General features: G+C 39.2%; 1 protein-coding gene across 5 annotated transcripts in view; it reads left to right on the top strand.

Annotated features, from left to right (window-relative positions):
- Positions 1 to 24,993, top strand: part of CTNND2 (catenin delta 2) — a 639,750-nt gene that overhangs the window by 384,170 nt on the left and 230,587 nt on the right. For all 5 annotated transcript variants that reach the window (XM_054284533.1, XM_054284531.1, XM_054284535.1 and 2 more), the window contains one exon: positions 7,516 to 7,710. In XM_054284533.1, the coding sequence (XP_054140508.1) occupies positions 7,516 to 7,710 (195 nt within the window). The remainder of the gene's footprint in view (positions 1 to 7,515; positions 7,711 to 24,993) is intronic.

Raw genomic sequence — 24,993 nt, 5'->3', positions numbered from 1 at the left:
GCCAAACACAAAGTAACACCAAGGATGATCATTTGCTAAATGGTTTAAAAAAAAAATAAATTGTCTTTTACTTCCTTCCCAGCTGAAGGCAAATTGTTGATATGTGGTAGTGGTTTCTTTGGGGCAGTTTCTGTTTTTAGTTTTTTCTTCACTGACAGTACCCTAGATGAGAAATGAAATAGGAATTATCTCCCTCAACTTGTCTGTCACATTTAATCTGCTATTTCTTCCTAGCTGTATTTGCCGCTTATATCTTTGCTCCCAGTCTTTTCCACTAGCAATTTATTTTTGATAAAATGTTGTAAGCAGGTGAGTGCTTTTCAACAGAACAAGGGCAGTAGCAAAAAGAAGAAAATGCTCAGGTTGAGGTACAAATTCCTAGTGTGGTCCTTCTGTTTTCCCTAGATTCCTAAAATTATAATAACTGATACAATACTTTACAGTGAAGTTAGATTGCATGGCTAAAATCATGGACTATTTAAAAATATTTCTGCCTTTATTTTTATTTTAAACATGCTGAGAAATGTAATGGATGCCAATATTTGGTTAAAAACTTATTAACTTAATATTTGGTTAGTTTAAATAGGATAAAAATTATGTGGGTACCTCTTATAAGACGCAATAAACTTTATTGAATGATTTTTAAAGTTTATTTGGGGCCTGTTTATTACACTTATAAAAGTGTCATTCTTTTTTTCCTCCTTCCTTTCTCTATTTTTAGCACTAATGTGAAAACTGCTGGCCTTAGTTCAGATGTTGGTTTTGCAGTGTCCCTTAAGCAGCCAAAGCCAATCTGTTTCGAGGGACTTTTCTAAGATGCTTAATCTGGTTAATGGACAAATTATGTCTGGGAAACTGAATGTGAGCTGAATGTGGCAGTATCCTGACGGTGACACTGCTAATAGGTTTGGCAGTGCAGTGAGAGTTTGCAGAAACACTCCAGACCATGCATCGTATTCTACTTCAATCCTTTAAGGAGAAAACCTGGGGAAAAGCAATCTAAGATACTGACAGGTGAGGCAAGGCTGCTCTTTTAGCTCTGGGGAGTTGAATATTGGGGCAGAGTTTTTGTTTGGTGGTGAGCTCCTATAGTGTGGGCTGAGGATGCCAGAGTAGCATATCCATAGGGCTTTTCTCAGGCATCCAGAGTTTGATATCAGTTGAAAGATGTCATGAGTAATTAGTCAATTCACTGAGGGCATTATTTCTTTCTGTATCTGTACAAATAGTCCTGAGTCAGAGAGAGAATGATGTAGTGAGAATGGAAAAAGTGTGAAAACAGAAATCAGTTTCAATTCTGAGCTTTCATTAGTTAATCTTTCATTCTGGTATTTTGGGAAAGAAAAAATTGAAACATTTGTGTTTGTGTGTATGTAAAATCTAAACAGGTGAGAATCCTGTGTTTAAAAAACCCCTAAACCCAGTTAAAAAGAATTCACTGGAGACTGTGTTCTGATTCTAGTGACTGCAGGTCTTTGGTGTGCTAGGGGCCCAAGCTGATGTCTTTGGTGTGCTAGGGGCCCAAGGTGTGCATTAGCTGGAGCTGCCATATGGCCTGTCATGTCTTACTGGTTAATTTAACCATCTGTCATGTCTTAACAATTTGTATTCACTTTCAGTAGTCAGGTTAGAAGGGTTTTCTTCTCTTTGGTACAGTAATTTTCATCATACAGTGCTGTTACATTTCCCTTATCTGAGTTCTATTCGTTTTATTTATAATCATATTACTTGGACATCATACTTCCCTTTTCCGATGTTATGACTTGAAGATGCGTACATTCACACAGGCATTTTGGAGATGTTTCTGCTTAAATTTCTGGCACAAAACAAAGTCAGTATCAAAACTTGAGCTGTGAATGTTTGACTCCACTTCTCCTCCTGTTCACTTCTAATTCTGCACTTGTGTTCACATCAATTTCTTTGCTATGTAAATTAAAATAAGTTAGTGTCTGTAAAACAGGTTTCATAACATATGAGTTCAAAGTAAAAATCCCACTGTACATATGCTCTTTCTCACATGTTGTGTTTTCAGAATTGCAGTGAAGCTCTGACCTGATCTACTGTATATATATATTTATTTAATAAGTACCATTATTATTATTATGCTACTATTTATTTAATAGTAGCATTTCAGGACAAGCATCTAAGAGAAAGTTACATCAAAAAGGGTTTTCAGCCATGATGTGCTATTTAAATCAAAAAGTTTTTTCAGTCTTCTGAAAAGCATGCAATATATCAAAGCCACAAAATTCCTATGACTCTCTTTCAGATTTTGTGCCTGCAGGCTCTTATCTCTGCGGTGAGTTGGAAGGTCTGGAGTTGCACCAAGTTTAATTAATTAAATTAAGCTGTTAACATGTAACTGATAAGGGATAATACAGTGGCTGTTGATCTTCAGCTCATGTGTCACTAATGACGTTCCTCCATCATATACATAAGGAGATTGTTTAACAGGACTCTTGATCAATGTATTTAATGATCAAGAATTTCTGAATGAGGGCTGAATGGTATACCTGGTCAAATCTGAATGGGTTTTTTAACATTGAGATTATCACTTTCATATTTTGTGTTTCCAAGGAGCTCTTAAATCCCGGACAGGAGGACAGTACTGTATGCTCTTGCTATTAGAGATGTTTAGAGAGCATTATGACTTTGTAGGGCTTCTTCTTAAAGGTGTAGCAAGGTAGATGATAGGTTATAAAGCCTTTCCAAAGAGGCACAAATAAAAACTGTTCAAGATTTGTTAGAGCATATGCAATGCCCGTGATCCGTTAATTTCAGTAATTTTAATGTCTTTAGTTTCTTGCAATGACAAATGCAATATATCGGTTTACTTTATTGACCTGAACTGTCAGATCAGCAGTGTCATTCAAATGTATCTGTTGTATTTGTTTTCTTGACAGCCCGCACCAGCTATGAAGAGCAATTAGGGATTATTTGGTGTATATCTCTCATGTTACACTTGTCTGATTACAGTATTTATCTTCTTGTGGGAAGTGAGACTTTGTCAAAAAAGAGCATTTCCTAGGAAACAACTATTTCCCTATGCTGCGGAGGAATGTATCAAACTAATGTGGAAAAATTTAGCTAGTAGGGTGGGTATTTTTCAGGTGTGAAGAGTGGAGATAAACTTTTTGATCCAATTTGGTAGGACTGCACTTTTCATATTGCTCCTCTTGAATGTGGGAAGAGAGGAAACACCACATGTAGGAATATGTATTTTCATCTGGACAGTTCTAGGTTATCCTTGTTGCCCTAATCCAGTTCACCTGACTAGGGGCTCATGTGATACCCCAGTGGAACCTTGCCACAGATGACTTGTAAAAGCTCCACAGTGATGCAGAAGATAGGATGTTCCACTTGCTTTCAGGTTTCAGTCTTGGAAGCTTCGGAAGACTCTTCTTACCATATGCTTTGGTTCAAATAGTTAATCAGTTTCTGTTCTAAAAAATATATTAATTTTTTTTTCTTAATTTTGTGCCTCTCACAGCTATTTTAAAGCTGTATAGTCTTCTATATACCTTCTGCTGTGATGCCACAGATGCATTTGTCAAACAACACTGCACTATTGGAATGATTGATTAATGGATGGTTTATTGAACACCTAAATAATGGTTTAGTTCTTCTCAGTGGTTTTGGATTGGTTTGGTTTGTTTGGGCTTTTTAAATTAATCTACTACCCCACTTTTTGACCATCATGATCATGAGAGTTCTGGCTATGCGCTGATGCTGGATACATCATCTGTAAATAACAACTAGCAGGACTGAAAGTTTAATAATGAGTCTTCTTTGAACTTGAGCATAGACCTGTCTGTGAATGGGCTTGATGCCTGATTACATCTCTGAAATAAAACCAGCATTGCTGTTAGGGCAGGCTGGCCAGGGAGTGGGGCTGAGTCCATTCTCAGATTATGTAGGAGAAAGGTGTGTGGCCTTGCTGCACATCACTGCTTTGATTTCAGGCACCCAGAGAGGTGCAGTGCTATTAGTGCAGGGGAGAAGGGCTGGCAGCTGGATAAGAGGGTTTAGTGAGGGCAGTCTCAGAGGAGCCATGCATTCATGATGCCTCTACGTTTAGGGAAACTGCTTTTGAGGGTGCTGAGCTTCCTTAATGCGAGACTGCTCGTGGGCCTTGCTGACCTTATCTTCTATTGCTTCCTGGTAGTATATTGGTTGCTGTTTTTCCATTCTGATCTGGTTGCTTTTCCAGCCTCTGTGAGCTTCAAACTGCTTTAATGCAAGAGTTTTTGAAGGCAGTGGTACAGATCAGCTTGCAGTTTTGAATAGGAAAGGATGTAGCTGTTGGCTGCTAACCCAGGATACAGGCAGGAGCCCCATTCCACCTCTCCTTCTCAGTGACATCAGTTCTTTGAGTTCATGGTCCTTGTTTTGATCAGTCATCTCAACTGTCCCTCCAGTGCCTTCCAAAGCAGCAGAATATGGTGCAGGGTTGAGTGTGTACATGAGGTGGGATTCAATTGTCTGAAATCCCTAAGTTATCTGTGTGACCTTTCCTGGATATAACTTGATATAACAGCTACTAGTTAGTTGATTTTAATATTTAAATTAAATATGCAATAAAAAAATGTTGCTCCTTAGTTGAGACTTTAATAAATTAATACATAGAAAAACTTCTAGGAGCAACTGAAAGGAAATTTTAACTTAAATCAACTTGCTGTTGTAGTTTTTTATATACCTACTTAATAGAAACATTAAAAACTATGATGGTGTTACATCTCTTTTTAAATCTTCTGATTTATTGTCTTTTTAGCTAGATTTAAGAACCTTAAAGGGTAGTAGTATTTTGTGTTTAAATATTGATACCTGATAATTTGGAAATAGTGTAGTAAAATTGCATATAGAAAAGTATCATTTTTGCTTAAAACTTAAGGTGTTTAAGAGACATGATTTTAAAATGGCCTTAATTTCTGAGATTTGAGAGTAGTTTAGTTTCTAAAATGAAAATATTTTGGTTACATGTTGAAATCTTCATTTTTCTAAAGTGTTAGAGGGATAGTGGCAGTTACTCACTGATAGGGTTTTAACTCTTGACCTTCTTGGGAGGGATGTTCAGTCATAATGTGTTACTCAGATGCTTTGAAGTTGTTTTTAGATTGCCACTTAACTGTTTTCAGTCAAAACAGGTTGATTAAATGTTTTGGTCAAGAAGTTTCTCTGGTTATACATGTGCTTACTGTTTAGTAAAGTCTTAATTACATGTATAATTTGCAAATAAATCTCTGTTCAATATTAGCATAATAAACTAATATTAAGCTTCTATTTAGACTAGTATCAGCACTTGTAAGTGCAGAACTATTGATAGAGTATGAAGGAGGTTGAATTAAGCCCACCTCACCAGAAGATTACCATAACAGTTTGGAAACATGCTGATATCTGGATTATACTGCTACTGAGTTCAGTGGGAAAAATCTTTTGGCTTACAGGAAGCTGAGTTAGAAAGAAAATCTGTTGTTTGAAAACCACTGTTAACTTGTATGTTGGCAAAAGAATTGTAATGCTTCTAGAATGGGGTTGTAATTCTTTATTCTATCGCAAGTCTGATTTGTTGATATACTGTTAAATGTCTGAAATGTTCTCAATTTTTCTGTATTTTTGCCTTAGATGCAGATTGAGCCAAATATGCACTGAAATTTGGACATAATCACAACAGGCTGTTTTTCAGGCCACTCTGAAGGATACTAGACCTTGGTGGGAGCAGTTCAGCTGCTCTGAAAATCTGTCTCAAGGGTGCGGGGCTAAAGAGCACTTTGAAAATGTAGACCATGAAGAATTTAATTCTGTAATAGTAATATCAACTTTCTGGATAATTGCTGTAGTTATAGATAAAATATTTGGTACTCTTAGCAGACTTTCTAGTAAGGGGAGCAACAGAATTACTTTCAGCAGTGTGCTAATGGCAATTCAGACTGAAAAATGTTTGAAGGGGAAAATATGCAAATAGGGCATTCCACTAAAAACATGCACAAAAGTTGAAAAATTCGGAAGAAAACACATATATGGCACAAGCTGATTAGAAGAAGGAAAGGGAATAAATTATTCTTTTCTCCAGACAATTTGTATTAAAGTTTAAGTAATGTTGTGTCAGTGTATATTTCTCATTTCCATCCTGTGTTGCTATCTCATCTTACTTTATATCTGTGCTTTGCATTTTAGAGGTATTTAGTGTCTGTTTATGCAACAAAACCACTGCAAGCACAATGATTGTGGCAGAGGCTTTCAGCAGGAATAGCTACACCCGTGGTGTGAGCAGTACAAGCTCAGCCAGTGGAACATCACCTACATCCAGGATTTCAACTTCACAGAACTAGCAGCAAGGGCCAGAATAGTTGTATCTGTGATTGCTTTCCTAAACACTGAAGTAGCATGTTGCCACTTTGTGGTATAGATTTGACATTTGCAAAGTGTCACTTGCATGCTTATTGCCTACTTTACTTTATTCTTACCTTCAAAATGTCTAATGTTTGTACAGCATCCCCATGACCCTTCTTGCCAATCTTCATAACAGACCATAGAGCTGAGGTACCTGAGTGGCAAAAGGATTGAAGTGACAACTTCAATCACGGCTGGAAATATACAAGTCTCTTTTTTAAATGTTCTAATATAATCTGGTTTTAATAGTAGAATAAGATGTTTTATTAAAATCGCATTTGATCTTGTTATTTGCAAAAAAAATAAGCTATATCCTTAAAATGGTTTTTTCAGGAGGTGTGTTTAATTTATTAATCCTCAGAGGATATTTAAGTTGTAGAAAGTCTTAGCAACTTGATTTTTTTTCAGTGTCAAAGACAAAATGTTGATAAGGCACAACCGTTCTCTTGTGATTTTGAGAAGCATTTGAAAGATCAGCCTTCATGTAAATCTACATCCATTCATCAACTCCGGCTTATTTTATTTGTAGATCTTCAGATATGGGCATAACATGTGAAACTCGTTCTGCCTGCTGCTGCTTTTTTCTCCCCAACCCTCCTACCTCCCCCAGTCCTGGACCCGTTTAGTTGAGGGCATTCCTAGGTTGTACAGCTTTTGCCTTTTCTTGTTTGTTTGGTTTTGCTTGTTTGGGTTTTTCTTTTTTTTTTAATGAGGGAGTGGGGGATTGGTTTGGGTTTAGTTTGTTTTGGGGATTTTTTTGTGTTTTGGAAGTGGGAGAGTTGGCGTTTTTCTTATTTTTTTTGAGAGGAGGTGGTGGGTTCTTTGGTCTCTGTTTAAGAAGAGATGATAATCATGGTATCGATCTCACCAAAATATGTAGTTTCCTTGGAAGAAATGGGATTTTTGTGTAGATGCAGGCAGCTGAATGATGCAGCTAAAGGGTTTAAGTGGAGCTGTAGCTGCCCTTGCTTGCTATTTCTATTTGCATGTTGAAAACACTTACTACTTAGCTTTGGGCATTTTTTTGTGTTTAAATGCTACTTTAAAGTAAAATTTTATCAGTCAGATCCTGTATTTGTCTCTTGTTTTCTCCCTCTTAAACGCCTCTCATAAATCTGTTTGCAGCTGGGTCTCGGGCATCTTACAGCAGCCAGCACAGCCACCTTGGCTCGGAATTAAGGGCACTGCAGTCTCCAGAGCACCACATAGATCCTATTTACGAAGACAGAGTTTATCAGAAGCCCCCTATGAGGAGTCTCAGCCAGAGCCAGGGGGACCCTCTGCAACCAGCACACACAGGCACATATCGCACTAGTACAGGTAGGTGGATGTCAGCTGCATGATTGTCTTTCTGAGATGTGTAACTTACTCTCTGCTACTAACTCTTCTTCTCTTCCTCATGTATTCTGTGCATGCCAGTCAAATAAAATACCTTTTGCAGATGGCAGCTACCAATAGAACCCCAGATACATGCACAAAAGGGAGAAATACTTAATGTTGTGCTACATGTACAGTAGGTTAAGCTAATTTGGGGAGGGAGCTTACTCATAAACAGAGAGAAAATACTTCTCTTAATTTAGTGTATTGTCTTGGAGAAAGATCTGGTGTCTCTGAAGAAATTGCTAGGATTTTTTTTGCTTACAAAGCTATTTTTTGTGTTGCAAATGGACTGCAAAGTTCCTGCCACATGAAGCTAAGTGATTGTTCACTTGCTTTCAAAGTAAATCGTAAGTACATTTTCTTCCTCTGTCCCATAGAGCTATGCTTTGGTGTAGGTACACAGATATAAAATTGAACGATAACATAGGGAAAAGCTGTTAGCATCACTGGTTTATCCATAAATAATAATGATTGTCCCTGAAATGCATTGGTGTACAAGTCCTACTTGCAGAATGTCCTCTCAGCCAAATGAAATACAGCTGTATGTTGGAACCCACAAATAGATCAAAAATCAACAGGGATATTTATGGTATTTAATGCACAAAATAATTAGAGTATATAAATGCTACAGCCAAAATAGCCTAAAGCAGATGTAGAAGAAACTTGCCTTAGGAATTGTAAGTATTTCTGGTGTTTCATCTTTGCTGTGTTGATCACAGAGGGAAGATTATGTCCATTTTCAGATCACTCCTATTTTCATCAAGGAAAAGTGCACTTTTCAGAGTAAGATACTTCACTTTCTTTTAAAACTATTTTTTTAAAACTTCTTTAAAAAACCCATTTCTCCAAGGGAAAAGCTGGCAGTTTTTGCATGTCCTCCTGCCTTATGTAAGTTTGGATGTTCAGAGTACAAGAGGAAATCTTAAAAAGGAAATTTAGCCAGAGAATTACCTAGAAAAATACCTGTAACAGCTTTATGCTTTTTGAAGAGCACCATTGCACCATTTCCCATCTGTTAAAGAAACTATCACAGTCTCATGTTTTGTATAAAGTCACACATGGATAAGAGGAAAAATTACTATTCTTTGCATGAAAGGGAGAAAAATATCTGCTTACATCAGTGAATTGTGAAGACAGTGGTAGTGATTGAAACTACTGTTTCTGTTGAACTTTAAGGATTCTGTTCCACCTGTGGCTGCCTCATAGTGCCTATAGGATGCCCTCTTTCCCTGACATGCCCTGAAGAGGGTTTTCTCGTTTCGCTTGCAAAATATCCCTTTGGTTGTCTGTGCTGGAGCAGCAGGCTCTCTTGTGACTGTACTGCTCACAGCACTTCAGTAAGGAAGGCAACCTAGTCAACACAGATAACAATTACAGTGAATTAAACTGGGACACGGGATGTTAGTTGGTTACACATGGAGATGGGTTTTCAAAAGGAAAGAGAAAAAAAATTTAAAACCCCCACAGTCATGTGGGTAGCAGAAACATCCCCTGTGAAGATGAGTTTTGTTTTGCCACTTGGGATGTGGATTTGAACGTTGCTGCAGGCTCCCTATGAAGAAAGACCCCATCAGTCCAGCTTTGTATTGGGTTGATCCTCCCATGCCTTCCACCCTGCACCCCTATCATCAGGGTCAGGGGAAGCGCGAGCAGATGGGTGTGTGCCAGCCCAATCACTCTGGTGCTCTGTTGGTAGCTGTCAGCTTTTCACACAGCCAGGCTGAAGAGCTGTCTGTGCTCAGAGGGAATTTTGAGCTGCATTGGATCAGCTCTCAGACTCCTGCCTCTAGCACAAATACCAATAGGAACATATCCTTTCTAATGGAGACCATACAATTTTTTTCAAATTAACAAAAAGGAGGGAAAGGAGTTCAAGTTTGCACTTTTTTTTTTCCTTTATTGGGTTTTCATAAGTATTGATTTTTCTTATTTTTAAATTTTTTATTTTCTTTTAGGACTAGATTGCTATTTGGTGTAAGACATGGGGGAGGTAGATTACTGTGTACTCCATGAAGATATGTGCCAAAGATTCATGGCCTGTATATTCTGTGTACATGAGTCATGGCAGAGTGGGGAGCTTTAAAACTTCAGAGTGCTCCTTTGTACACCATGGTTCACACCCTTTGTGTATGACAAAAATAGCATTAATCATAATGATGATGCATGCTTTTCCACATCTGACAGAAAGAAAAGGGAAGACAAACTTAAAGATGTTGTCCAAAGGATTTTTTTCTCTGCAGCTGACACTGCCCATTGAAAATAAAAATTAAGTTAGTTATACTTGCAAGCCATTTAATTTTGTTTTTAGTGGGGTTTTTTTTTTTTGTTGACTTTGGTTTGGGTTTTTTTTTTAGTTTTGTTGGACTTTGTGGTGTTTGAGGGGATTTTTATAGGGTTTTTCTTTGGTTGGTTTGTTTGTTTTGCTTTTAAAGAAAATTATTCCTGAATTTGAAAATTTCACTTACTTTGGAAAAGTAACCAAGAATGGTTACTTACTATAGACATCCCCTCTTTCTATTTTATGAGCCCTTAAATACATATTGCATTCAAGAATGTTTACACAACTGAGGATAAAGCCTTCTCAAGAGTTTTTCATCTTCTAGGTGAATGAACATTCAGTAAGCAAAATAAAATAAGCTAAAATTTCTCTATGGGGTGAACTAAATTAAGTTTGTTCTATATAATCATTGTTTTTTAGGTGATGTTTTGGTTCTTAACTTTAGTATTTTCTTTGTATTTCACTTGAGAATGAAATGCATGGTGATAGTTCTGCACTACATACTGCAGAAGATACAAAACGAGTCTGAACAATCTCCCTTAAAACCTTTAGAGATGATGAATTCTTCATAGAATCACTGAATGGTTTGTGTAGAAAGGAACCTTAAAGATCATCCCATTCTGTCTTCCCTGTCCCTGTCAGGAAACCTTTCACCAGACCAGGTTGCTCAGAGCCCCATCCAGCCTGGTCTTGAGGATTTCCAGGGATGGGGAGTCCACAGCTTCTGGGCAACCTGTTTCAGTGCCTCACCACCCCCAGCATAAAGAATTTCTTCCTCATATCTCATCTAAACCTATCCTCCTTTAGTTTAACTCTATTCCCCCTTGTCCTGTCACTTAGTGCTCTTGTGAAAAGTCACTCTGCAGCTCTTGTAGGGCCTCTTCAGGTACTGAAGGGGGCTTTAAGGTCTTCCTGGAGCCTTCTCTAGGCTGAGCAGCCACTACTCTCTCAGCCTGTCTTCACAGGAGAGGTGCTCCAGGCCTCTGAGCATCTGGGTGGCCTCCTCTGGGCTTGCTCCAGCAGTTCCCTGTCCCTCCTGTGCAGAGGACCCCAGAGCTGCAGCACTGCAGCTAGGGTGTCAGAGGAGACCAGAGGAGAGGGGCAGAATGCCTTCCCTGGCTGTCCTGGCCATGGTGCTTTGGATGCAGCCCAGGACACAGTTGGATTTCTGGACTGCAAGCACAAATTGCCAGGTCGTGTTGAGCTTTTCATCCACAAACATTCCCAGGTCTGTCTCCCCAGGTCTAGTCTTGTTCCATTCTCCAGCCAGCCTGTACCTGTGGTGTAAATTATAACTGGGTGTGTTACTGTCATGCTGTCTAAGCTAAAAATAATGTTTCAAATTTGACAGCAGTAGCTGTAAAAAGCTGTTTTGGTTGTTAAGCTTTTACTTAACAGTCCCTTTTGCTCTTCAAAGGGTAATGCCTTCTCTCATATAAAAAGTACCAGCCCAGACTTTTGCTCTAAAAGCAATAAGTGTGAAATTTTCCTTTTGAAATGGGAAGCCTCAAAGGATGTGCTTGGAGGGAGCACTCAGACACAATACAAAAAGCAAATTAATTTTTTTACTGAATAGCAACTTATAGCTTGTATTTGTAACTCAACTAAATAACACTAATAATTTTTGTTCAGGCAAGTTTGTTACTGATTTTCCTCATAAACGTAAAGGTTTTGAATTATTCATATAGGAGAGATAAGCTTTTTTGATGGGATGTTTACATGAACACTGATGGAATTTGAAGAGGGCTGTTAATTAAGAGGGAGGAAGGGTTCCCTTTCAGCCACAGTGGCACATGGAATCAATGATTGTTTGCTTATTTGCAGAATTAGAATTTTGAACTAGAGGTTTAGTCTGTAGTTATTGACATTTAATCCACGTCAAACATGAAACCAGGCAAAACAGGCAAAATCACACTATTTTGCAAGCCTGGGGTTTCTGTAGCTGCCATGAGGACAAAGCATCCTCACTGTTGTGGTTGTGGGCTGTCAGTGCTGAGCTCAGGAGCACAGCTTTGTCAGCTGTGGGGTCTGTGTGAACAGTTGTCATCACCCTCCAGAGGCTGGCATCACTGTCTGGAAGCTCATGCTTCTGTTGTGCTCCCTCAGAGAAACAGATGAGCCCTCTTCTGTAAAAAGGATGTAACTTCCAGATAAAGTTTGTAAAAGCCTTGAAGAATAATATCCCCAGTGGTCTGGGGCAGTGGGATGAGAAATGGGAGAGCTGTGCTTGTTCTGAGCTCTCTACAAAGAGCGACTTTATCAGATGAAGTAAGTGTTGCTGTGTAAGAGCACTGGTGCTGCTGGTAAACTGTGAGCATTTAGATCTTAAAACCTGCTGAGGTCTTAAACCATGCTTTAAGAGCACTCACTGGTTTCAGGGGCTGCAGGCAAATACTTTTGATCCCAACCTTACAAAAGTGACAAGGATGCAATGGAGGAGTGAGCCTGTCCTCCTCAGCTCTGTGAAGGGCACATGAATCTTGCTGGCATCAGGACAACCGTGGCAGCCTGGGTAAAAGCTTAGGGAGAGTCTCAGAATGCACAGAGCCTGAGAATGTCTGTCTCAGTCCCCAGAAGGTCACCATAGGGAAGGTGTTGTGACACAGTTCAGTCATAGTTGAATGGACTTCAAAGTCCAGCAGCTTCATGTGGTTCCACAACCACTTGGTGCTCGTTGGAGTGCTGGGTGCGCGGAGCTGAGCTGCCTCCTTGATGGACACAGGGCATGCAAGGTACTGCAAAGACTGTTCTGAGAGCATTAGGAGAATGAGGTGCTGTGATTGATCTGCTGGAATTAAAGAGAACCCTGAAAGGAACGGTTAATTGAAAGGAGATTGGATAGTAGAAGGCTAAGCAGTAAAAGTTTTATTGTCTCTGAAGAGTCGCTTAGGGTGGGATCTGCAGGGCTCATCAGGCATGCTCTTGCAATGGGTTACCTATCAGGGAACGTGTTTGTGGCAGGCGCACACTGCAGCACTTCCTGCTACCCTCAGAGCTGCCCAATGTCCCTGTGTGTGCAGGCAGCTGCCAGGCTGCCCTCAGGCTTCTCTGACAGCCTCCATTCCTTCAGGCCAAGTCCATCTCCCTGAGATTCCTCCCACTGATGCTTGAGTGCTTCCACCAGTACACCAGCACCTCTGAAGATGTCTGTTCTCAAAAGCTGTGCTGCCACAGGCTGCACCACTTCCTGGGCACCATGGCACAGAGATCCAAGAGAGGAGGCCTGTGGAATTTGTGATGGCAGGTGCAAAGCAGAAGTATGTCAACTTGCAAGCTGGGTTTCTGTGTGGAGGAAGAATGCTGACTGGAGAGCTGTTAACAGCCAAGGCAGCTGCTTTTCAAAGGAAAGAGTTATCTGCTGCTCCTGGCCCTTTGCCAGTGGCAAGGATAAACATAGTATTTCATTGTCCTGTGATGCAGGTCAGGAAAAACTGCCAAAGGTGAGAGTTGCCATTGGATATCTGGACAGATGCTCTTGTCCTCTTCTCTGCCTTCCATCCCACTCCTGCCTCGTACTTCATTTGCTGAAGGAGGTGTCTGCACCAAGGATGCTTTATCTCAAGTGCTGCTTGTAGTAATGTTGCATTTCTCCTGAAAAGGTGTGTTTTGCTTTAGTAGGGTAGAAGCAGGGTTTGTTTCTGGAGTCCAGTCTTTCTTCATGGACTAGATGCTGCTGGAGGGATGGGAAGAGGACCCAGGTGGCAGTGGCAGCATTTGCTGCTTCATGCCTGCTGCGCTTGGGCTGGGCTTTTGCTGTCCTGGAGTTTAGGCAGTGTCCAAGGAGAAGGTGTACAAGAAAACCTAGTCCCTCTTTTGTCACTGGGCTGATGGCTTTCTCACAATGTGACTGAGCTGCCTCCTTGTTCTGTCTGATGAGGTGTCTGTGGTGAGGATCATGTCTCTATTCATGACCTAAAGAAGTAGGAGGGAGAAGCCAAATGCCCATTTTTCTTCTGCTCCAGGCAGGAACAGCCCAATCAAAACAAATTGTACTCTTTGTTTGCGTTTGTTTTTTTGCAGGGAGGGGACATTACTAGTTTTGTTTCTTGGGAGTGTTCAAATGGCTCTGACCTCTGCCTCTTCTCATTTGCTTTGCACAAGTGAAGTGGGGCAGTCCAGGTTCTCAGAGCCAGGTTCATGTGTCATTTGCCCGTGCTCCCTGGGGGCTCCCTTCCTCTATGAAAGGTCTGACCTCTTCAAACTTCCATCTCACTGACCTGGTAGACAGAATCTGGCATTGTGGAGTAGCTCCTGGAAAGCTGCACTGGCCACCATCTCCTTGCCTCTGCCCTGCCCTCCCTCTGCAGCTGGCCTGGTGGGGCAGAGACCTTGCCTTGTCCTGGGAGGGAGTGCTGCTCTGCTGTCCCATGGCCCTGCCTTGCCAGCAAGAGAGCCAGAGGTCTGTGGGAGCAGTAATTGCTGAGTAGGTCCAAGGAATGTTTTTTTAACAGATTTTTACAGCAAGGGTGGAGGAGGGTGTTGCATGGACTTCTTAATGCTGCTTTGAAATACCCAAGCTTCATTTGCTCTATGTTTTTTATGCTGGTCCAGCTTAGCCTTTCTTTGGTTCTCAACATTTTGTCATGTCTCTTACCTCCTTTGTTGCCCTGTACAAAAGGAGAATGAGGCTAGAGAGGATGCATGAAATGAGCCAAAGTACATCATCTTCACAAGATCCTAAATATTTGTCTTGGTATGTAATAAAGTAGTGAATATCTTTGAAATTTTTAGAAGTCATTATTTCAATGTGTATTTTTTACATATTGTGAAGTAATTTTCAAATACTCAAAAATTTGACATGAAAAATTTAGATGTCTGAATCCCTTAGAGTGATTTACTCTTCTTTCAAGAACAGTTAAGCTACTTTATTGCAGTTGTGTTTCATCACAAATGGATTGTGCTTTTCTATATGCTTTTACAGATAAATTGTTCTTGAACCATTTTAAAGGTTTTAAACCTCAATATTTTGATCTTTGAAATGTGTTGGGATTTTTTAATGATTATGAAATAGTTTAAAACAGAATGATAGTCATAGAAGAGATTGAGTTGCAAGGGGCCTTCAAAGATCCTGTAGTCCAAACCTTCTGCAGTAGGGAGGGACTTCTTCAACCAGACCAGGCTGTGCAGAACCCTGTCCAACCTGACCATGAATGTCTCCAGTGATGGGCCATCTACCACCTGGCTCTGTGCAGCCTGTTCCAGTTGCTCCTTCACAGACTTCATTGTAAAAAAAGCCTTCCTTCTTTCTAGCCTCTGTTTAAAACCATTGCCTCTTGTCCTATTGCAGCAGCCCTGCTAAAAGGTCCCTCCCCAGATTTGTTTCAGGCCTCCTTCAAGTACCCTTTCAGGTCTCCCTGAAGCTTTCTCTTCTCCAGGCTGAACCACCCCAACTTTCTCAGTCTCCCATCACCAGAGAGGCACTCCAGCCCTCTGACCATCTCTGTGGCCCTCCTCTGGACCATGTCTAACCTGTCTCTTTCTTATGCTGAGCTGGCTGCAGCACTCCAGGTGGGGTCCCACCAGAGCAGCTTAGCTGGGGAGAATTCCCTCCCTCACCCTGCTGCCCAGGATACATTTGGTTTCTGGGCTGTGAGTGCCCATGGCTGGGTCATGTCCAGCCTCTCATCCACCCCCAGGTCTTTCTGGGCAGGGCTGCTCTTAATCCCTTCATCCCCCAACCTGTATTGATACCACTGGTTTTCTGCACCTTGCATTTGATACTCAACATTCAGATGATATCTGAAACAAATACAAGGGGGTTTTTTTTAAGCTTTACTTGGAGATATATCTTTTTGATGGTCCCTTGGTAACTTGTTTGTTATTAGCTGTTTCAAATCAGTGAAGCTGTCTTATGATTTAAACATGCTGAAGAAAATTTAGAAAATTACCACAGCGTGAAATAAAATGAGACTATGTAAAATGACATTGAGGGACTGCAATTCTAGTGCCATGATGAATCACATACAGAGGGTTTAGTTCAGTTTTCTGCACCTGTAAGGTGTGCAAACATAACTTCAGCTTTGGAAATCAGAAGTCTGATCCTTGCATATCACTAGTGGCAGTTTCCAAAGGCACTTCCTATCCCGGTAAATAGACAGTTATCCTTTCTCAGGTTAAGTATTGCTTTTCAGCAGGGAACAGGAATTTAGTTAACCAGATGTATCACTTCTAATTCCATAGACTTCAGATTAATGAGTGAAAGGAATCTAAAGGGCTTAGAGGAGAAAAAAATCGTGTATACAAGCAGTTAGATATTTTCAGGTTCTTACAGGGGGCACTAGTGAGTACATTGGTATAGTAATTAATTTCAGAATGTCATCTAGCTGTTAATGAGAAGTTACCTATTATATGCTCTTTCCTGTACTACAAATACTTGATTTAAAAGAAAAAGGGAACTTTGGTTTCAATTACACATTTTTCTTTTTTTGTCTCTAAAACTCTCATTTCAGGGGAAAAGGAGGAGCAACAAAAATATCAGCTTTCACTTGCCCCATTTAGATTAAACCCTTTGTCCTTTATGCTGCTTCTCAAATCTGTATTTAATTTTTCATTCTTCCTGATCTAGAAGAGTTAGACTATAAACACCAAATATCGCTTCTTTCTGCTTAGATGGTGGCTTTTTTTCTGGCTGGGGGACAGGTTGTTTTGTTGTGTCATAAGCTGCTGTATATGGATGTGCTGTGATGGCACAGCTGTAGATTAATTGAGGATCATGCTGATAAATCACACAGCATGGAGTTCTGGCTATAGGACATAATGTTTTCAGAGAAATTAAAAAGAAGAATTACTCCTACAACTGCATTTCTTTCAGTTTGGTAATGTTGTGATAATAGACCTGTACTCCTAACTGACATCCACTTGATAACATTGTTTTGGGAGAGAGAATTATAGGAAGCAAGCAGGGAACATATCTTCAGTACAAAGTAAATTGAGCAGAAAATACCTTAGTAATCTGCATAAAGAATAACAAATCACCTCAAAGCAATACAAAGTCATAATCTCATTTCATTTGTCAGATCTAGGTTCACTCATATAGTTCTACCTGTGTTATAGTCTTGCATATATGTTTTAGGTGATTTTTTTTTCTTCTATGAGAAAGGATTTTCTATTTTATTTCCTTCCTATTAAAATTTGGCAGAGGAATAACAAAATGTGCTGTTTTCCACTTCAGCAGTATCCTGTGGACAGGAGTGGAGAGGGAGGGGCCAGAGTTTAAAACCCTACAGAATCACTGAAATCTGAAAGCAATACCCCCCCCTTATAGTGCAGAAGCATCTTCCAAATAAAACAGTTGTAGTTTCAAAGTACGGAACCCATGATTGGGTTCTGTAGAGGAATTGCACCTATATGAATACAGACAAGATTTTACCACTCAGAATAGAAACCTTTTAGAGTGGTTAGTATCCATGCCTTCTTTCCTGTGTCCCATGAGCAGGATACCTCCAGAGACTTGTATTTTATTCCATATATTTTCTTCTATTCTCCTTTTTTTCATAGAAGAATGACTTGTAACATGTCTGAGCATTTCTCAGGTGCCCCTTGACTTTTGCCACCTGTTGAGGGAGAGCTGTGATTGTAAAATCTTGCTTAGGGGAGTACATACTCTGTAAATCTCATCTGCCACTTCTGAGAAATACAGTGTTTGTGCCAGAAACTGTAGGTGTATTTGTCATCTATTTACTGTACAGGTGTAATCTCTCCTTAAAGATTCATCACATTAGATTTAAGTGATGCAGGACACCCATTCTCATTTATATAATTCAGTGTTGCATAGAAATGCAAGGTTGTCATTCATGAAGTAAAAATTCAATTCAAACACCTTTCATAAATCTCATTCTTTTAAATCTTTGCTGAACAAAAACACTGCTGTGCCTCAGGTAAAGATGACTAAATCTTTTGTTAGAGGATCATTCCTTCTGCATATTACATTTAAAGGCACTCTTAAAAATCACCAGCCCATTAATTTTTTTTTAATCAGTCTGTACTCTCTTTTTTCTTAGTATAAGACTGGCTGCTTTTAGAACTATCCCTTTGTTGTAATTTAAGCAGTTCACATGTGGTTTTTCTGAGTACAAGTATACAAATAGAGTAGTTTTTACTTAAATGTATTCAACAACTTTTAAGCTATCATTTGCAGAAGTTAGGTTAATGTTTAGGGTGAACATACCACGTGGTCTGGCACTGGAACACAAATGTGATTACCCTAATAACAAAACAACTGTCTATTCCAGAGTGGAAACTACTAATTAAAATAGCTGAAGTTTATTAGGATGTTCTAAGAAATACCATTTAGTAGCCACTTGACTACTGAGGATTATAGTGCCCTAAATAAGGAAAACTCAAAATATGAAGGAGAAGGTGTCCATGTGCTTGATGGCTGTAGCATGATGCAGTGCAGTCTGTTAATCTGTTATTGTCTCATACTATTTATATATATTTTTTTAATATATTAAGTGTGACTTCTGTCCGTGTGTTCAGCTTTATGCTGGCCAGATGGATGGGAAACTTCAGAAATTTCAAGAGAATGTTCTTTTAGGAGTGAAAGCAGAGATTTAGTTGCAGTAGGCACATTTATGTGCATCAGCGTGGTCTGTGTGGATTTGCTGTGATTGGGTCATTTTGTCCCACGCACAGAATGTGAAATCATGTATTACTGCAAAGAGGAGGAAAGTGATGTATATGTCTCCTATATTGTACCATTGCTCAGGGTTGAATTTTATCTCTAGTGAGGAAATTCCCATGATGAATTTTAGTATGTCAAATTCTGGAAGGGCAGTTGTTGATTTCTCTGTTTAAATGCTCATGTAACAAATGAATTAAACTGCATGTTCTTCCTAAACTGAGGGATGGAGCTCAGAGAGAGAAGACACAATCTGAGAAAAGATCTTGGCAATAACGTTTTCAGCAGCCAAAGTTGGCATCTGATTATCACATTATGTGTACGCACCATTTTTTACGTGCAGAGCAGCATCACTGAAACATGGTAGGAGCTGAACCTGAGAATGAAAGTTGCATATATTACTGAGATTAAAATCTGGCAGATTTAAAATGCAGTCAGTTCCTGGAGGTGGAAAGGAGTGTTATATTTCTTAATACTGATAACTTGAAAAATGAGGCTTCTCCTCTGTTTGGTTGTAAACAAGGAAGTCGTTCTAGCCTTGAGCTGGAAATCTGAAGTAATGAAAATATATAGTTGAAATTCTAATATCTGCATAAAACCCTTGTGTCCACTTGGACTATGTGGATTTTAAAATTATGCTTTAACTATATGTGGTTTTGAGATGCAGGCAATATTACTGTGTTGGACACCCTGTAACTCTGCTGGTGGTAAATGACTGGAGGAAAGGATGTAGTATTGGAGAAGGTTATGGATGGGAGGATGTGAGATGGGGCACAGCACTGAAGCCTGTGACAAACCCAGCTGTGGAAGAGGCTGCATTCAGGTTTGGACTTCAGGCTTCACTGAAGACTCATTAAGCACTGTTTCAAAATTAGCTTGGGCAGGAACTCACTCATCTCAGCCACTATATCTGTTGAATTGAAATTTCAAAAACCTGTTTTAGAAACAGGTTTCTAAAATACAAATTCTGTCACCATTGCTGCTCACCGACTTACTTCATCTACCTGTTTCTGCGTTAGCATTTGCTTAGAAGTACAAAAATCTTTATAGATTGCTTCATTCATAAAGTCATTTGCTTCCCTTGCCAACCCTGGTGGTACCAGGTGATTTCAGATTACACCAGCTAATCACCTAATGAACCCATAAGTAAAATAATTAGTAGTAAAGAAATGCCAAGTCTAAATTGGCAATGAAGAAAATAATTCCATGATTTTCCATGCGGAGGTTTAGGCAGTGCCAGTTACACAACTTCCCCTAATAGAAAAAAAAAAATAAAAATAAAAAAAAAAAAAAAAAAAAAAAAAAAAAGGAACTAAGACACAGTGTGAGAGAGGGCAAACTGATGTGAAACAAGATAGACAAAAGCCTTCAAAGTGCCCAGGTAACAGCTGTAATGTAAAGAGAGGAATAGCTCAGAAACCAAGGAAGCAGTATTCGCAGTGTTTTCTTTGACTGACCCTTCCTGCATTATAGAATAAACGTCGGTTTCTAAGCAAAGGAGTGTTCAGCCTTACCGTTACAATTAGTGTTAGATCTAAAGAACACTCTTAGAAAATGGAACTGAAAGGACACCTCTGCAGTAGCAAGTTCAGTTCTTCAGTCTTCAAAGATTGTCCATTTTTCTGTTGAAAGAGTCATTGAACACAATATACAGAGCACAAGTGATGTTTCCTTGGTTTCTCTGAAACAAGGAATTCTTCTGCAAAAGAACAGCTTGTAGATATTGCAGAGGTAAGGAGATGATTGGTTGGAGTGTACACTCACTTTGAATATGTTCATGACCTTCATTAGAATTAGCACTTTACAGCTGCCAGCAATGGCAGTGAGCCCATTAAATAATTCAGAGAGGCCCTGAGTATTTCCCATAGCAGTGAGAGTGTAGCAGCTAAACAGCCACCTGTGGTTTTTAAGGTGGGATGGAAAAGTGAGAAAAATATATATCTCCTGTGATGGTATCTGGTAGACAGGGATGTTGCCTTGATAAAAAGGCTTCCTCCTCACCATGTCATGAAAATATCTGATGATTAAAATATTACTGAATACCTACTTGCATCAGCTTGTAGACATGCTAATTACAAGTAGGTGTGACAGCTAGGTGTAACCAGTACTTGAGGAAATTATGACTAACATGTTTGTGGGTGGAAAAGAGGCCTTTTTTGCTATGCACCATCCTGTTCTGTATTAATTTTTTTAGTTTGCTTGCATTTCCCTTGTACATTGTGCTGTGTTCCCTTAAAACATATCCTTGTGCAGCAGGGAGACCTGTTTGCCATGACCAGCTACTTAAAGCATGGAGCTGAGCATGGGAAAGCTGATTGGAGGGAAGGAGGTTGTATTTCCCCGACTTACACAAAATAGAAGCATTTGGAGCCCACAGAAAGAATTAGGCAGAACAATCCTGGAAGCCCTAAAGGGCTGATGTGTTTGAAATCAAAGGCTGGCTGGCTGGTGAAGAGCCCATCTCATGAGGATGCAAAGGAAGATTTGCTGAAAAGTCCTTTTCATTTGTCCCTGGCTGAGAATTTTGATTGCAAGAAAAACTAGATAGGACAAAATAAAGAGTGGAGAAAAGTGAGGGAGGAACAAATGGAAAACAAGAGAAATAGAAAGTTGTAGTAGTTTTCACAGTGTTTTTTCTGGTTTGAGTATGAGAAGTCACATAGCAAAGATGTCAGCCTCCAGAGGACTCCTGTGGTATTTGGTATTTGCAGAAGGTGCTAAATATTTTAAATCTAAACTGAAACCTTGTATCTTGAAATCCTGTAGTGTTTGCTTTTTTGTTTTGTTTTGTTTTGTTCTCACTTTGCATGTCTGAAGTAAAAAAACTGCATGTGCATGTGTATTTTGAGCAAAGGATATGATAGTGCCTTTATCAAATCTTGACAGCATTAGAGGTAGTTGCTAATACCAAGCACAGGGAAGGATTTTTCCCCTCTTTCAGTAAATATTTTCAGTTTCCCTCAACCATGTATTTCTCTAAAATTTTCTACTTCCCATGTGGAAAAATGCTTCTAAAAGTAACATCTAAGCAGGTTATTAGTATTAGTATTTATTATTTTAATATGTAATACCATGCATCTTGAGCAGTATTAAAATTGAATGTTTGTGCTTGTTCCTTTGGATTGCCAGTTTGCTACTAGCTTGATTAACATCTATTTTCTTAAACTTCTATGCCAAAAAGGCTGGTATATGCCTTAAAACACCAATTTCAGCATTTTGAGTTAAAATGTTTGTGTGTCCCAAGCTTGATGAGTTTTTTTCATAATTGACAGAGAAGGCACTTGTTATTTTTGTGGTATATTAGGTGGGAAAAGGATCTGCTTTATAAATCTTCTTATAAATTTGGTATCAGCAGAATACACTGCATTTATGTAGTTTATGAACTCATGGTGGGATGGTGGACATACTTTGCACTGAAAAGATATCTAACTGGGATCCAATTTTCAACTTTCACAAAAGGGTATAAATCAACTGCAAGTGCAAATCAGTGAAGAAAACAAATAAAGGGAGAAAACAAAGAAAATAATTGTGAAATCTCCATGAAAGAAACTAGGAGAATGTTAGCACAGGAATTGAATGTCTAATATCAAATAATAAGAAGAAAAAATTACAAGGTAATACCTGCAAATCGAACAACAGCATCAGTGAGGTAATTTTCAGCAAGCAGGTATAGCAAGATAATTCTCATTAATGAGTTTATAATTTCTGAAGGTCTGATCTTTCTTATGTTAACTTGGCAAAATGTCCTTTGGCTTCTAGAAAGTCTGAACTTTTTGGCAGTTCATATGCAAACTTGGTCTCCCTAAGATACTCAGGTATGGTGCAATAGTATCCCTGCCTAGATTAAGGTGTTCCTGCTTTTTACATTAGTGGTTCCTAACATCTGCCACAGATGTGAGAAGAGCATTTAAAAGCTGAAAGTTAGCTTCTGAGTATCACATTATGAGCATATTTAGTGATACACCTAAATTTTCAGCATTAATATTAAAGTTGTGATATTTAAATTATAAAGACTGGCTTTTCTATATGCTGTTTCTGCAATCAAGAGAACAATATTTAGGGCATATATCAGGTCTTCAGAGGGTTTTCATTATATTTAACAAGGGCTTTTCTTTGTCTTTGACAGAATTTGTAAGAACATACTAAATGCCTGTGTGGTACCCCAGATACTCTATTTACTAGGTATGTGATTTTGGTTGGAGTAGTGAGGGGCTGAGATCAAAAAGTATCTTTTAGGTATTAATGACATGACAAATTAAAGCAAGATCTTAAATGTTTAGGGGACAAACTGAGATCACTGAGACTGTAGTGCTTGATTTGCAGTGTGAAATGCTCGCTTGGAAAATTCTCATTTCAGAAATTCTCAGTAAAACCCTTTTCTCAACCCAAAATTAAAATTCTCCTTTTCAAGGACAGTTCTTACATTGAAGTTTAATTACTGATAATATATAGAGATTTATTGGCCTACAACTGAGCATGCCATTTTTTGTGCTGGTTCTTTGCTGGCTGCAGCAGAGTGTGTGCTGTGGCTTTCCCTCCAGCATGAGCCAGCCTCAGCTGCAGGTGAGGGACAGTGCAAGCCCTTCCTGTGTGTCTGGAGTGGGGCGCTTGGGAGGGGAGGTCAGGTCCCAGTCACCCTCTCCTTGTGTCTCTGCAAGGCTGCTGTGCTGAGCAGGAGCTGTGGGAAGGCCAACCAGTGCAAAAGGAGCAAGCAGAGCTTCAGAAACTTACCTGACATCAGAATCCACTGAATTTCCACATAAATGCCTAAAAAGTGAGGAGAGCAGTCACTATTGAAAGAAGTTTTTTCACTTAAATAAGACACAGTAGAGGATAAATAAGTTTTTGAGTTCTTCTGCTTATTTGATTTTAATCTTCATCTCCCTTGTGAGCTTTGGGACTTTGAAGATCAGAGGAAGGTCTGGTTTTGTGGACACCTTTTCCTTCAAGCTTCACAAAACTAAACCCGCTTCTTCACAATGTGGTTATGAGTTTTGATTTTATCTTTATATAGAGGCAGAATAGGGTCAGCGGTAGACACAGGGAAACAACATGGTTTGACCATGATTCTGCTTCAGCCAGACCAGATTTCAGGCTGGTGGGAGAGGGAAAGACAGCCCATTTCTCCAGAAACATTCTGTTGCAATTCCTTTTTGTTCCTCTCTTCCCTTGCTGGGGCAAACCCCCTGTCCTTGTCAGCTCACCTAAACTGACCTGGTTCTGGTCAAAGTGTAGCTGATTTGGATTTGACAGGACAGTCAAATGCAAAAGTTACAGAAAGGGCTGTCTTCAATTGACAAGCAGGTTAAAAGGTTGCCTGACCATCTGCAAATGTTCCTGGTATGTGAATGCTTTCTGGTTCAGTCCAGGTGTGTGCCTTCTGGATGCCCTGTGCTCAGAGAAGATTTACTGTGCTGGGTGAGGAAATCAATTTCTAAATCTGTTTCATTAGACATAATCACTCTGGCTTTGCTGTTTGAATAGCTAAATAGACGGGAGCCCTCAATAGTTTGCCACAGCCTGAAAGTTCACTCAGTAGGTTTGGCTGCCAAAGGGTTTTGTTTAGGCAAGGGAAGTATATTGGTAGAAGGTAACTTTTTTTCGGTTTTACATACACTTATTTTTGTAAAAATGTCTGCTAAAGCATAACCTATGTGCAGTCAGTGACAGTGGATGTAGTCAAGTTAGATGTAGAAGTTTTTCTAATGTGTAGTTGTTAGGGGTTTTTGTTTTTCTTTTAATTGATCTGGGTAACACAGTTCAAATAAACACAATTGTGAATGTTTTAAGTCATAGATTTGTTTGATTCTCATATTTTGAATATGGCATTTCTGTGTTCATAGTGATAAAATTCAAAAGGAAGTAGCAGTCTGCTAGGAAGGTAATTTGAGAAATGAATCAGAGTGACTTGATAAGCTTGTAGGTGTTAGGATGACAGCCAGTTTCAGTTTATATAAATACTTATTTTGATAACAAGACAAAGGAGAAAATACAAAGAAAACTTTTCAAATAATTTAAAAACAAACAGGATTTTTGTTTAACTGTCTTGCAAAGAAGATGAAGGAAAATACAGTGGAGTATTTTGCAAAGCAATAAACGTTACGATGAAGTTCTTGTTTTCTGCAGTATTGGTGTAGAGTTTTTTGCAATTCCCCACACAATTTGTCAAAAGGTAGTAGCATATGCTATGGAATGACAGTGCTTAAGAGTATGCTATGTCAGTATGCAATTACATTTTCTCTTTTTCACTTGAAAATATTTCTAGTATTTTCTCTAACTTGTTTTATTAATCTTTTTCTCACAAGGCACCTGATTTTGGTTTTGA

This window comes from Melozone crissalis, unplaced genomic scaffold, assembly GCF_028551555.1.
Source record: "Melozone crissalis strain CALT ecotype California unplaced genomic scaffold, PUWL_Pcris_2 ptg000042l_1, whole genome shotgun sequence".
NCBI classification, from domain to species: Eukaryota; Metazoa; Chordata; class Aves; order Passeriformes; family Passerellidae; genus Melozone; species Melozone crissalis.
This window is presented reverse-complemented; position numbering and strand designations above follow the sequence as displayed.